General features: G+C 38.2%; 1 protein-coding gene across 1 annotated transcript in view; it reads right to left on the bottom strand.

The window, feature by feature from the left end:
• Nucleotides 1–192: 192 nt before the first annotated feature.
• Nucleotides 193–14,472, bottom strand: part of NMT2 (N-myristoyltransferase 2) — a 32,374-nt gene continuing 18,094 nt past the window's right edge. Inside the window, exons 6-12 of the mRNA XM_055708572.1 lie at nt 14,312–14,428; nt 13,498–13,668; nt 12,286–12,394; nt 8,484–8,654; nt 5,591–5,758; nt 1,369–1,506; nt 193–1,167 (exon numbers count right to left, since the gene is read on the bottom strand). Coding sequence (XP_055564547.1) covers nt 1,147–1,167; nt 1,369–1,506; nt 5,591–5,758; nt 8,484–8,654; nt 12,286–12,394; nt 13,498–13,668; nt 14,312–14,428 — 895 coding nt within the window. The 3' untranslated portion in view covers nt 193–1,146. The remainder of the gene's footprint in view (nt 1,168–1,368; nt 1,507–5,590; nt 5,759–8,483; nt 8,655–12,285; nt 12,395–13,497; nt 13,669–14,311; nt 14,429–14,472) is intronic.

The raw sequence follows: 14,472 nt of genomic DNA, 5'->3' as shown, positions 1-14,472 counted from the left end.
GCTCTGGTTGCTGAGCATTTGTGAGGGAATTAAAAGAGCTCCCCCCAACAACAAAGATCAGCCCTCTTACATTTCAGGAAGTGCAGTACAGGGAACTTCCAAGGACTGAGGGTGGAGCATTTCTCTTCTGCCTACCAGCCACATATATAGCAAACCTTCTTGTTCCAAAGTCAGGATAAAAACACTACCAGGAACAATTTATGAATACGTATTTACACAAGATACTTTTCATTAGAATTACAGACTTCATAGGAAATCAAAGTAGACAAAGGAATATGTGCAATTTCGCAGAAGCGTTGAAAACATTCAAACTATAAATATCCTGATAGCACTACTAAAGTTCTTAGTTTTACACACAGGCTGATGTTACTCTACTGAGGAAAAACTAAGGTTTTGTGCCACAACTGTAAATTAAGTACAGTAATGTATTATCATTCCGGCAACATAGATAACACCTGCACTGAACAGTGCGATACTGTTAAATCAATCCACTGATCTATTGAAGATCAAAGTACAAATCTGTATTTTTATTGATTTGGCAGCGTTGCTTATGGAGAAACAAATGCACTAGGTAAACCAGTACATTGTCATACTGCTCCAGTTACAAAAACATCCAGGACTTTCATAGAGCTACAAACGTATCATACTTCGTGATTTTCCCCCAAATGATGATATCCACGTGAAGTAAATAAGCAAAGATACTCAAGTTTGTATCCTTCATTCTGTTACACTGACAAACATACACCACCACTTAATAAATAGAAATGCAGCAGTTCATCCACATAATAGCAAATATTTTTGTACCCTAATCCACCACTGAAGTTCAGTTTGTACAAAACAGTCTTTTCTACAGAGTGGAAAAAAAAAATACCTTCTTCTCATCAAGGTGCAAGCTAAGCTTTGAAACTTAAATGAATGTGCTTTTATTCTTTTCATGGACAACAGCAGAGTTTCATGGACCTTCTGATCTATCTGAAAATGCATAAATTTGGTCACATATGGATGTCTTCATTGTTCAGGTTTAATGGACTATTTCAGTATCACTGACGTTGTGCTTTTACTCCTCTTGAACAATACGGTTCCAAGAGTTATGGAGATCAAATTAACTCAAATGATGACCTCAGAGTTCTAGAAACGTAAGTGTCCTCATTGTAATACAAGACCAACCTAAAATAAGAAGAAAAATATGATATTTTAATTTAAGTATTGCAATAACTCTAAACATCATTTATTTGCTGCACCTCAGTTATGGATCTTAAATATGACCAATTAAAAAAGTTACTTTAAAACTTCTGTCCATTTTGGCCAATGTAGATTAATGTACTATTATACTTAACACAATTCAGAAGCTCTTTTTTTCTCCCTTACCTTTTCAGATTCCATGCCAGGACACCTCCAGTTGTACAAATAATACTGCAAATTTCCATCTCCAATCCCAAACTTGAGTTTTTCCAGGAATGTTTTGTTTTCCATTAAGTCTAGTGCATTGAACACATCAAATCCTTTCTGGCAATAGCAAAACATTTTTTAAATTTTACTTTTTAAAGTTTCAAATGATGTACAAATGATACTTTACACAGTGGCATACAACATCCAAGAGACTAGGCTCATTAGGTGGAAAAAACAGACAAGGGAATAAATCTTGCCTTTTAAGTAGGTACACACACAAACACATTTTCCCAATAAAAAGTGAAGCGTAAGGCACAAATTTGCTTGAAGATTATTTCCAGAAGCGTAAGAATTTTAAAGCCACTTTCAGGGGTAAAGGTCTGAACAGTCTCTAAAGCATTATCCATTATTTTATCCTTTTAGATGTCTGTCAAAACATTGTATGTGACTGTAAAAAACACATACGGCATATTCCAGCTAAAGCTGCATAAATAGTTTATGGTGGTTTTCAGTCATTTATTTTTGTGATCTGGCCCTTTTCTGAAATGCCATTTTCTCTAGAACTCCAATCTTTCACGTTACTCTCCCTCCCCTACTCATGCACCCTCTACCGACCCCTCTTTCCATGAGCCTCCCAAATTCACCACTCCAAGAGCCATTCTGCTCTCAGAACAGTCACACAGCCCAATTAGTTTCAGAGTTTTGTGCAGCAACACAGACATACTCAGATTCCACTCACTGTGAACTCTTAAAAAGCAAGATAATACCACGGTTTGTTAAGCCATCGCAGTGACAATCATCACGTATGAATAGCTGAGTTGGCTTGGGGTCTGCATATAAAAGTCCATTTATTTGCAATTAACTGCAAGGGAGTCTGACTTAAGATCTTGGAGTCTTAATGGCACAAAGGCAATGCGCCGGCAGGACTTTCTATGCTCTAAGATAAAAATAACTTACAAAGCAACAATGCTCAGTTACTTAAGCACAAGAAGATGGTAAGGAACGTTCTTTACTCAGTACAAAAACTAGATGTATTTTTTTTCTTTTAAATAAGTACCCCACATCAGGAAAAAAGGGTGGTTAAAGGGCATTTTAAGCTCCCCATAAGTTCAGGACTATTTAAAAGCAAGTCACCAAGCACAGACAGTGCGTTTAGTAAGGTTCCCCACTACCTTACACAAAGATCATTCCGTGTGCAGATGAAACTACGCTAAGGTAAACGTGCTGTGAAAACCACACAGAAACAAGACAAATAAGGTGGCAAGGACTTGACACTTGGCATCTAAAGAAGTAAATTTTAAAATATTCCATGTTAGCAATAGACAGTTAATAGAAATCTCAGAGGGCAGGAAGCAAAGTGGGGTAGAATAGAGATACACTGTAGGTACGGACACACTAATGAAGCTCTGCAATTAAGTACTCAAAATTCAAATAAATTATAAAGTCTACAGATGTAGTTTTAATTCAGGGTCTAAACATCAGCCTCACAGCTCTGCCAGACCATTAGAGCAAACTCAGAAGTGAACTTCTTCCCTGTTTATAAGCTCTCTCCTGCTCTAGATCTATAAACTTAGTGTCACCTTCAACAATAAAATTCTCAGGGTTTGGGGGGATGCTGGGGTGTTATCCTGCTGCAAAATCCCACTCCTTCCATGCAGAATACATGGAGCCCAAGTGCATAAACCCAGATTTTGGGTTTTGCTTTGGAGGTCAGTCATTTTGTTCTCCAATTGCCAATAAAATGTTATATAGTGTAATATGAAGATAAAAATCAACATTAAACCGACATGCACACCCTGAGAGTAATTTGCTGAGCTGAATGTGGACCTCCAAAGTGCGTTCTCTGGGAGTAACGTACAGACAGGACTGTGGTGGGCTGTCTTTAGTCAAGAGCCAAACACCCACTCAAGTTTGCTTGCTCCCCTCCCATGGGCTGGAAGGAACCAGAAGACAGGCAAGATGATTTGTGGATAGAAATAAAGCAAAAGCTGCATGCACAAGCAGAGCAAAAAGAGGAACTAATTCACTAGTTCTCCCTGGCAGGCAGATGTCAAGCCACTTCCTGGAAAGCAAGGTCTCAAACAAGCATAATAGTTGTTTGGGAAGATAAAATGCCATAAGCAGGACCACCCCCTGCCCCCTTCCTCCTCCTTTCCTTCAACCTTTATTACGGAACACAACATCATATGGTGTGAAATATCCCTTTGGTCAGCTGGGGTCAGCTTTCTGGGCTGTGTCCCCTCCAAACTTCTTGCCCACCCACAGCCTACTCACTGGTGGTGAAAGAAAGCCTTGAGACTGTGCAAGCACTGTTCAGCAATGGCCAAAACACTGGTGTGCAAACCCTGTTTTAGTCACAAATACAAAGCACTGCACCATATGGGCTGCTATGACGAAAATTAACTCCATCCCAGCCAGACCCAGCACCTTTGTAAACAAAAGGCTGTGAGAATAGGACTGCACTATCATTTTGCTTCCTTTGCCCTCACCTCTCCTCATCTAGAAGTCCAAGTGTCAGATCTGCAAATGTAATTAGGCATCCAATGATGCACCCAGGCCCAGCAGGTACTTCGGCAATCCACTGGCATCTAAACGCTAGTATTCTAACTACATGGTGATCCATGTCAAAGAAAAGAATTGCACGTCACATTCAGAGAGAAATGTAGACAGAGGAAGGTGCAAAGCCTTGCAGTTAGACCTCCTTACCCATTCCACCTGTGGCACACTGAATGGCCAGCCGCTCAGCTCCCTATGCCACACTTCAAATGGAGACCAATGTTTATTCCTTTTTCCACTTCGATTTTTAAGAATAAGTAGCACTAGTACTTTTAGCCACTTCCAAAAATTATACTAGCCACCCTCCCGTGTCTTCATATATCTTAATGCCTTTCAAAATCTGTCTCTGAACATCCATTGGTATTATTCTGGAGCCTGAAATGGTGTTCTATATTCCCCAATGACTATCCAGGAGTTTTCCTTGCCAAACAGCTATTCAACTCAATACTGCTTATAAGTCAACAAGCCTCAGCAAGCAGTTCACATCATAGATACCAGCTCAGCTGCAGCACTGCACGAACATGGCTGAGACAGTCAAGCTGAATACTGCGTGGCTGCTTTCCTGCAGCCTGAAAGCAGATACTGCTTTTGCAGACGACCACTGGCTTCACACAGGATCAACACAGAAATCCCCGTGCCACATGCAGTGAAGGCAGCTCTGAACATGGTCGGCTGCACTTGCTTGCATTGAGCACTCATCTGGTAGGTGTAATACTGCAAGCAGTGCGGCAGCAACACTTCAGCTGGGAGAGGCAAGCTTCAAGCATGAGGAGCAGAAAACATGCCTGTGCTCTGCAGCATGTTAGGAACAGTTGCTAGCATGGATACCATGGACTGGATGAAGCCTTTGTGGTGCTGTGAATTGCCAGAGCTAAAGAGGTTTCAGAATTCATTCGGAGTGCTGGGCTGTGCATCACGAGCCCAGCTCCATACCACAGACTACACTGCCATTGGTGTTTGCACTGCACTCCCACGAAACCCTGATGATTCAGGGCTGAAAGTTAGTTTTTCATCAGACAGAACTAAACTCTTACAATTTTTATGTTTAAAAACTTCATTTACAGTCTCTTCCTTTCATTTAATGAAACCATCTATCTGTGTGATTCCATGCATGAAGGTGTGCTTAAAAGCTACCACATGACATTCTACAGAGCTTACAGGCAGCAATTATTAACAAGATAAAATGATAAAGCTTGCACCAATAAACTTTTACATTTTGTAGAAATAAAAAAATAGTTTAAACAAACAAAATGTATTTAACAGAACTTACTAACTCATCTCGGAGGGAAACTATTTTAAGTGACACTTTCCATTTTTCTGGTGTTTAGTGAGTATGGTCATCAGTGTGCTCTTGGATGTTAACACAGTTCAAGCTACTGCAAATGCTTAATCTTCATGCACTTGTCATTCCCTAACATCACTCAAAGTAAAAAGGAAAAACAAGCATAGTGTTTTGTATTTATATATATATATATCTCTCTCTCTCATATGTTACATCAACCGCACTCTGTGCTGTAGACAGCAAAAGAAAACAGAATGCAATGGCATGGATAAATTGCTGCCAGTTCTTATCTTGCCACCACTACTCCTAAGAACAGTTTTGCGAGAGAAGCCAACACCCCCCACCCCACCCCCCAGTACTTACCAATTTAGCTATAATGAGTGCATCATTCATTAAGTCCAAGAGGGGGGTCTCTGTATGAATATTGTAAAAGGAGTAGGCAGCTTTGAGACTTTTATGAACAGGATGGTGCATCACTGTTGAAGGTAATGTGTAGAAACTCAGGAAGTCTGTTAAAGTACCATTTGAGCCCTACCAAAAAAGAAAAAAGTCAATTAATAAAAAGTAACTGCTCAGTTATTGGTTAGGCTAGCATGGCAGTTCTACAGAGGGCAAGTAATAAATGCAGTACAGTTTTACAGGCTGTAAGTATTATGGTGTAACAGGTAATCTCAGCTAAGATTTAAAGAAATCGAATTCTTGCCAAGGACGTACCAATACACCAAAGGGAGACTGAAGCCTGAAATGATCACTTCCGAAAAGGAGACAAACATCTAGATTTTTCTACTCTATTATACCAATAACATTTTGGCAACCAATTGCCAAAGCATTTGTTTGTTTCTCAGGTTCAGCCTGCTATAAACAAAGCTAACAAAGCACACTTCCAAAAAAAAAAGTATAGATTTTTTTTCCTATGTAACTTATTTGTAAAAGAATATTTTAAAATAATAATAAATAAAAAAATCAAATAAATATGTAAGTATTTATCTTTTATTTCACCTATATAAATAAAAATTAAATAATAATAAATCTGATGAAGCTCACTCACATTGAGGAATAATCTCAGCTTTCCAAAAACAGAAAAAAAAGTGCTGGTATACAAAACATATTTAAATCAGCTCTAGTAATTATTAATCAACAAGCACAATCTATTACTAGACAGCAGTGCTAAAATACATTGAAATTCTAGTACGACTCGTAGTCATCAGAGAGGTACTTACACAGAAATCTAAAGCATCCTACATAAACTTTACTATTTCATGCTCCTAATGAAGTTTAACCATCTTCAAGTATAGATTAGCAGGAAATGGGAAATTATTACATGGGTTATGAGCGACATGCTGAGCACAAAAAAACTACCCAGATTTTCACTCCTGTTCCGACTGGATCTCCCAATACCTCCAAGAAGGTAAGGCAAAGGAGACACACAGATGCCTGTTGTCGCTTGCTTTATTTTTGAATGACTGGTGCTCACTATTTTGAGCTCAATGAAGGACCTCACATGGATCCTTAAACTGATAGTACTTCTACAGTAAAAAGTAAAAGAGTTGAACCCATCACATTCAAAAAAGCTATTGTTTTAGAGCAGGTACAGACTCTGTAGTAGAACTAAACTAACAAATAACAGAAAAGTGAAGTCACTCACTAAATTCAGTAAGGAGGATGAAAATATTAATTCAGGAATTATATAGAGTACTTCAAGGTTTTAGCTCTGCACATTACAAAGATGACTTTAAAAATGTGACACTAAACTTCTTCAGGTCACACAGGTCTTAAAAAGATTTTAAGCACTAACAAATCTGCATTTTGTATAGTGAAAAACTAATTCAAGAGAGAGTGCAAAACAAGCAAGTGAAGACAGCAACATTCAGTTAAAATGGCACTGTCAATGGCACACTCATGCTGATGCCAGTGCTTGTGGGGTCTTCTGTGGGCTTCAACTCACCAACAAAGCAAAAAACCAAGCCAGGGAGCAAGGAGGGAAGAAGAGGAGTGGGGGAAGAAGGAGGGACAATAGATTAAATTAGGCCATGGAAGAGTCCAGTGAGCACTAGACCCACTACAAAGTAGAAAGCTAAGCTTGGACAATGACAACCAATTGAGCAGGACCTCTCATCTCCAGCAGCAGTTAAATTTCTAAATTCAGCTGAGACTCCTGCCCAAATTCAGGTTGCAGTGTAGGAATGCCGAGCTTCACAACCTGCAGCTTCTGTGAGGAGCTGGTGGGTTTAAGGATGTTAGTGCTGATCATTTTCAAATAACCGTATCACTTTTTTTAAAGGAATACACTATCTAAATACAACCTTTACAACTGATTTAGCAGGGACTCACAGGGAAGAGAGTATCTTTCTCCACTAGCTTTATTGTAGCTATTCCAACCATGCCTTGGGGACTTCCGGTCCAAATGCTAATCTATCCCTGCACTGCTTTTTTTGCAAGTATTGTGACCAACAGGATGGAGGGTGAGAGTGGCAGGATGGGGAGGAAAGAGTAAGTGGTAGGAAAAGATGAAGATGCTCTTCATCTTGTTCGTGGACAAAGACTGTAATTTTCAAGATAACTGAACTCCTAGCTAACAGCAAGTCATGATGGTGCCAAAGGATGTTAATTTTTACTTCTCTATTTTACATATATATTATACATGTACACACACAAATTCATACACATAAATACACGCATGCTCTTTTACTGGAAAAAATATATTTTACTGCAGCAGACCATCAAAAACCATAATTACATAATTCCCCTAGCAGGTGCCCCTAAAATTTGTTTTAAAAATGAAGAATTTTTAAATGGTGTATGGCAGAAACTTCAGACACCTGAGAGAATGATACTGCATTCAAAACAAATCCTTATCTCAGTCATTGCATCATTTTTCCTCTTTTTCTAAAAAAGAGGATTTGAAGACCACTGCTTATTATCATGTCATTTCTCTATGGAAAAAAATGTAGGAATGCAGATGCAAGAGGGTTTTTTAAAAATAAATAAGGTTCTTTACTGTAATATTTCCAAGATAGTGATATTTTGAAATTTCTAAATTCTTCTTTAAAATATCCCGTTATAAGAGCACTGCAGTTTATCACAATTTTCTCATTAACAGAATGCAATACAAAGAACGAAGCTTGGAATCACTGTATCAAGTTCTACCTATTGCACATACTTTTCATACCGTCCGCATTTCAAAAACTTGATGCGGACATGAACCTCTTTAAGTGGCATTCACATACGTTCATGAAGTAGTTAGGGCATGTTTTACCTCTACTACATAAGTGTCAATAATATGATCCCGAGGCAGGAACCAGTGGGCTACCTCTTCTTCATCCATCACAGGAGCAAGATTAAACTGTTTCAAGTAAGCGTTGATTAATTCTTGTACTGCTTTAGTATCTTTTTGTTCCATTGGTCTCAAACCTGAAGTCTTTGTGGCCTTATTGAAATAAAGAAGAATAAATATTAAGGTGTTGAATGTAAAACTGCATACACAGCAAAGGCTGAAAGTAGGTTGCAGAGTCACTCCACTTGCTATAATGCATTCATTATTAGCCTACTTTACTCCAGCCACCTAGTTCATTATGCTATTTTACAAACAGCTTTCAACCAGAATTACCCCTCTTCTAATTATTGAGACAGTCTGAGGCACTTAAATCTTTATATTTCATTATTGAAACAGCTTTATTTCTCCAGAGAAAGAGATACCATTGCCAACAGCCTAGACTTTATGCATTTTGGTAGGGGTTTTTTGGGGTTTATGTTTTTTGGGGTTTTTTTTTAGGTCAGTTTTTATTTTTTACCTTCTAAACTACCTGGGGCCCAGGCACAGAAACAAAACATAAAGCAACTTGCATATCAGAAGTTAATGTGAAGACAAGAAAACTTGCTATTCAAACTTAGAAAAACTACAATCAAGTTATAAACCCAAGCCAGCTGACAAAGTTTAATTAGAAATTATTTAACAAAAAAAATCCTCCTATTCTTACACTTGCAAACTCCCTTGCTAACTCAACTTTCTATACAGGCACAATTGCTGTTCTGTTAATAAGAAAGCTTCTCATAACTTACAGCTGCCTGAAATTAAAAACTTGCAGTATTTTAACAAATAAAGTTATTTACTTAACTTTAAACATCAGAAAAGGAAAAAAATGCTTTCCAGTACAATGCAATTAATGTTTAAAAAAGCAAATGTGATTACAGTTTTCTCCCCAGCTTTTGTTAGCTTTCCTGAATACTTCCTTTTAGGGAGGCTAAGGCTTGCCCTCTTCAGAGCTCATTTATCCTGCTTCATCTGTCTGAGCTACATACTTGGGCACGTATCGCTTTAATCATTGCAATGTCAACTGCAAGAGCAGCCAGGTAGAGGCTTGATTACTAGAAACCCGAAATTAGTATAGCTGATTATGCTCTGCTTAAAAGGCATTATTCTGGGTGAATTACTTATTCACATACTCTGGCAGTCAGCAGCCAGATGAAAAAAAAATAATCAAGGCACGTTTTGCCACAGCTCTGGCCTGTGTATTACATTTTAGTCTTCCTGCTTTCCTGACCAGCCTGGGACTGTGGTTTGCCTCCACAACAGCACATCACGTAGATTTTTAAATGCCCTGAGTCTATAAGGGTAATCATCTGACTTATCAACACGACTCCTCCTATGCCCTATTTCGCTCACAACCTCTTTATGAACTACAATATGACAGGTTAATTTCGGCTCCCTCCAAGACTCTGTCCTCCTTCTAAAGCCATACGCTGGAGCAGGTGGGAGGAGAAGCAGCTGGGCTGAAACATCTTTATCCCCCAGAAATGCTCAGAATGGCCACCAGTAAATGATTATTTGCAGCTCCAGAAGTGAGGGAAAGTGTACAGAACTGGGCTAAAATTTGTTTCTCTGCTCCACATACCAAGCTGCACTGGGCATATATTCAAGACAGTATCCTGGCTCAGGATCTCAATCAGTCAGGGAAAAACATACACAAACAAACATGTTTCTGTCCTTGTCCCAAACACAGTCAAAATTTACCTCTTTCAGAAAGCTCCTTGCTCAAGAGATTAAACAACGTAAAAAAAAGAAACAAAAATAACTTTTTTAAAAAAAAATCTATAGGTACATGCACAAACACAGCCTTCATTGAGGGCAATATTTATTAATTACAGTATTTATTATTTCTGAAAACCTTTTTAATACCAACTGTTAAAGTGATTAGGAATGATTAATTCCTCTTAAAAGAAGATGAGCTCCCAGCAGCAATGATATTTCAAGGACAGCAAGAAAAGAGGTTAAAATGCAAGGAAGTGTTTGGTGCTGAGGGACAGGACAGTGTGGCCTGAATGAACAAAATTGCATGACAGTACTGTTTCTGATAACAGCCTGAAACTGAGGATAAAGATCCTCAGCAGCACTTAAACCCTTTTCAGGAAAAAAAACCGCAAAGCACAAGACCTAAAGAAAAAACATCAGCATAAAGATTAAATCTTTACTTTACGTGGGAGAAGCTCCCAAGTCCAATCTAAAAATAAACAGCTGAGGCATATGAACTCCTACATCACTTAGTTTTAGAAGCTGATTTTCAAAGCACCCATTTTCTATTTGCGCATCTACGTACAGTATGTTTGCCTCAGCTAAATTTTATGAATGAGATGTTTGTTTTCCATTATTTACTTTTCTGCAGAAATCTAGGTTTTATGATAAAGGAAGATGATTAGGGTACAACTGCTGTTGTTTCTAACAGTTCTCTGTAGTTACACTTTTGTATTGTGAGCAAGCTATTCTTTTCCTATTGTAATGCATTATTTCCATGAGAAACAGTAATAGAGGTGCCACCAAAACCTATATTTGAAATTGTCTGCTGCGCTTTTTTAGACTATCAAAAATGTCTTCCAAGATTTGATGGAAGCTATATTTAGCTCTGCAAGATTAAAACCTAATTAATTTGGTTATTAATGCTTAAGCTCTGAAAACTGCTGTCCTGCACACCAAGGGAGAATCTGCATGTGCAGCAGGCAGCACAGGAAACGAGTCTCTCTGACAGCAGCAGGAGTTCAGATCAAACCATGGCACATGCTTTATAAGAGTGCTTAGGGTACTACTCAAAGATGTAAGTAATAAGAGAACCTGCAGCATCAAGCTAAATGTAACCAACAGACAAAATTCTCCAAAGTCACATTAATCCTTACAAAGTACTTCGAGTCAGAAAAAAAAAGTATTTTTTTTAACCAAAACAGAGGGTTTATTAAATAAAAAGAGGTTTACTGATATGGTACAGCTAAAGGATATTCTGCAATCCCTCCAAATAGAATGGTAGCTTTTACAAGCAAAGAAATTGTTTCCAATAATAAAGCTTAGACTAGCTTCTAAAGGCTATTAATTACAGCAATGAAATTTTTTAATAGTACATCTTAGACTACTTACAGTGATTTGCCCTGTCATGGAAATGCATCCTAAGGCTTTTTGCCAGCCTAACTATTAACTGCAAACACGAGAAAAAAATATTTTTAACTGACCTAGCTATGCCAGAACACTTTTTTTTTTTTTTTTGCTAGACCATGCAAATAAACAGTACACAATATCCTGAGGTGTCTTTTGCTGAGCCTGCTCATTGCAGAAAACAATGTTCTCTAACAGAACAGAAAAATCTGTGAATTAAGAGTGGATCAACAATCCCACTGTACTCTGACAGTTCTGAGGGACTTCTCTGAGAATTAAGACATGAACTGTTGATTTTCTGTTCCAGTAATCTTTTATCAGATTAATCACACCAAGAATAGTCATGCACCTTCAACTCAAGCCCACAAGTTTATGAAGTCAAGGTTTCTGGTTTTCAGTTTGTTTGTTTAAGGCTTTTGGGTCAAACTTTGTAATTTCTCCATATGCAGACCTCCATTTCCAGAAATAGTCTCTTCTGTTTAATACAGCCCTCAAGGTCTTTTTCATCCGCCACAGATTATTTTTTTTAACATCCTGCACGCACCGCCTTTCCACAGAAAAGCTGGTGCTGTCAGAGACAGATGGAAGGTTATTTTGGGCCTCACAATAACTGTGGGGATTCTCTAGAAGTAATACTGCTTACATCAGGAAGTCTGTAGAGCTTCATTGTTCTTTGTAGAGTCATGTTTCTACTCAAATGTGAAAATTTCACCTCCACCAGTTTTCTGGGATTCAGTGATCGATGCCAATATCTGGAAATAAAATTAAAATAATGAGATTAAGTAGTATTTTAAGTGTCAGCTTTACTTGCATACATTTTCTTGCATTGCTCCCTCTCCCTTCAAATTTTGTTTCTAAGCAAGCCTGTACTATGTCTGTAAGAACCTTGAGCAGCAAAAGATAAGGAAAAGCTGTATCCAAGCAGTAGCTTTTAAACAGGCCTGCTAACACTGTATTTCGAACCTAAGCAAATGCTTTTTATTACAGAATGAGTAATCAGAAGGCTAAACATTTTAGTACCTGCCATAGCCCAGACAATCTTACCATACTTAACACTGTAACATTTATTTTCCTGGACATGAGCAGAGGGTCCTGTCCGTACAAGTAGTTTTTTGAAGATCTCCCCTTCCTAGGAGATCATTGTGCAATAAAACACCCATGGTTACTCTTAACACAGCATGGCTTATTTTTTTTCCCTCCATCCTTCCTTACATAAATTTACAGGATCTTTGGTGTTGATAGGTATAAACAATTTCAAATCAGAAAGTACCCTGTCCTCCAGAAGGCTAGACAGTTGAAGCAATACTGCTGGAACTGAACTCTTCCCAGTAGAAATAAAATCCATTCCAAGCAAATGAAATACTACTTGATCACATACAACTCTTCTCACGTGATAGTTTTCCTATTTTATCAAATGCCGATCAAGTCCTCCTTTCCCCAGGAAAGATGAAAGTATTTCAAAAAAAGCAAATCATACAATTCCCAGAAATGCTCTGCCATCTCTGGCAAGCAACCAGGGCAACAGGGAAGTATCCCAGCTGGGAAACAGGCCACTTGAAAGACACAGGTATACAATGTTGACCTGGTGGAAGCCATGCAACAGAAACATCTATTAGTCTATTTAAGATACAATAAATAAACCCAAAATTAGATCTTAGTCTGAGAAGCTGTTTAAGGGAAGAGAAGAAACAAAAAAACCCACACCCCGAGAAACACTGTGGCCTTCAGATTAGTCAAGGACACAACATTTGATTTCTTTTCAATTTTAAGCTTTTATTATTTCTAGCCAATTACATAAAATGTTTTTTAAAATGACTGCTATATGAACTGATATTATGAACATCACCTAGGTTACCTGCAAGTGGCCACAGGTTTGGGGAGTACCACTCCAGCAGTGTAAACAGCCTGAAAAATTCCTTCTAGGTTTACTCTTCTGGTTATTTCCCGAATCAGCACAGGTGCTACCCGTTTAGATCTCAATTTCTTATGGACACACAGAAAATTGATTTCAACCATTTTCTTCACACTAAACGGACATTAAATAGTGGAAAAGTTAAAAAGAGTTGCGCATTGCATATTTTCATTTGCATAACCGTAGTTTTCCATGTTGTGATAGAAGAATTTGAGGTAAGAATAAATTTGCCTGTGACAAATTACACCTGCAACAAATACTAACCTATGATATTACAACTGCAATGGCAAATTGTGCAATATGCAAGCTGTGTCTAAGGTGTTTGCACTCCTTTCTCAGAGCTCTATCAAGACTTAACCAATTGCATTACTTCAAGATGCAGCCAAGCACATGCCATGTGGTATCATAATTCTTTATGATTGTCAGTGTATGAAGACCTGGCCAAGGAAGTCCAACTGACTGACTATCCTTTAAACACTTTCCAGTAGGGCCAGAAAATTCTATGTTATTATCTCCATCATCCATCAATAAGAAAATTTCTTAAATATGTATTACTGGTCTTCATTGTAAGGAGCCGACAAGCTTTTCTTTGGCAGGGGAGGATTCTTCTGACTCTTTTTCCGACTCTTTTCTGACTCTTTATGGTCAGTGAGACTCCTTCTCTCTTTTTAAGTTCTCTATGGCAATGGATACCAGTCTCAAGATTTGTTTCATGGTGTTACTCTTTTACAAATACAAAAGCAATGGTGCATTTTACCTGTCATAAATACGAATATTTGCAGGGATGGCACTTATGAATCCTACCAGTTTTTTGTTTGAAGACACTCTAACCCCACAGTGCCATTGGGGTAACCAGCCTGGAGGACGTAGTGCCCTAGAATTGACGACAGAAATAATTACAAATTACTGCCTAAGAAG

Source organism: Falco cherrug, chromosome 4 (assembly GCF_023634085.1).
Source record: "Falco cherrug isolate bFalChe1 chromosome 4, bFalChe1.pri, whole genome shotgun sequence".
Taxonomy (NCBI): Eukaryota; Metazoa; Chordata; class Aves; order Falconiformes; family Falconidae; genus Falco; species Falco cherrug.
Note: the sequence above shows the minus strand (reverse complement) of the source record. Positions and strands in the feature narration are given on the sequence as shown.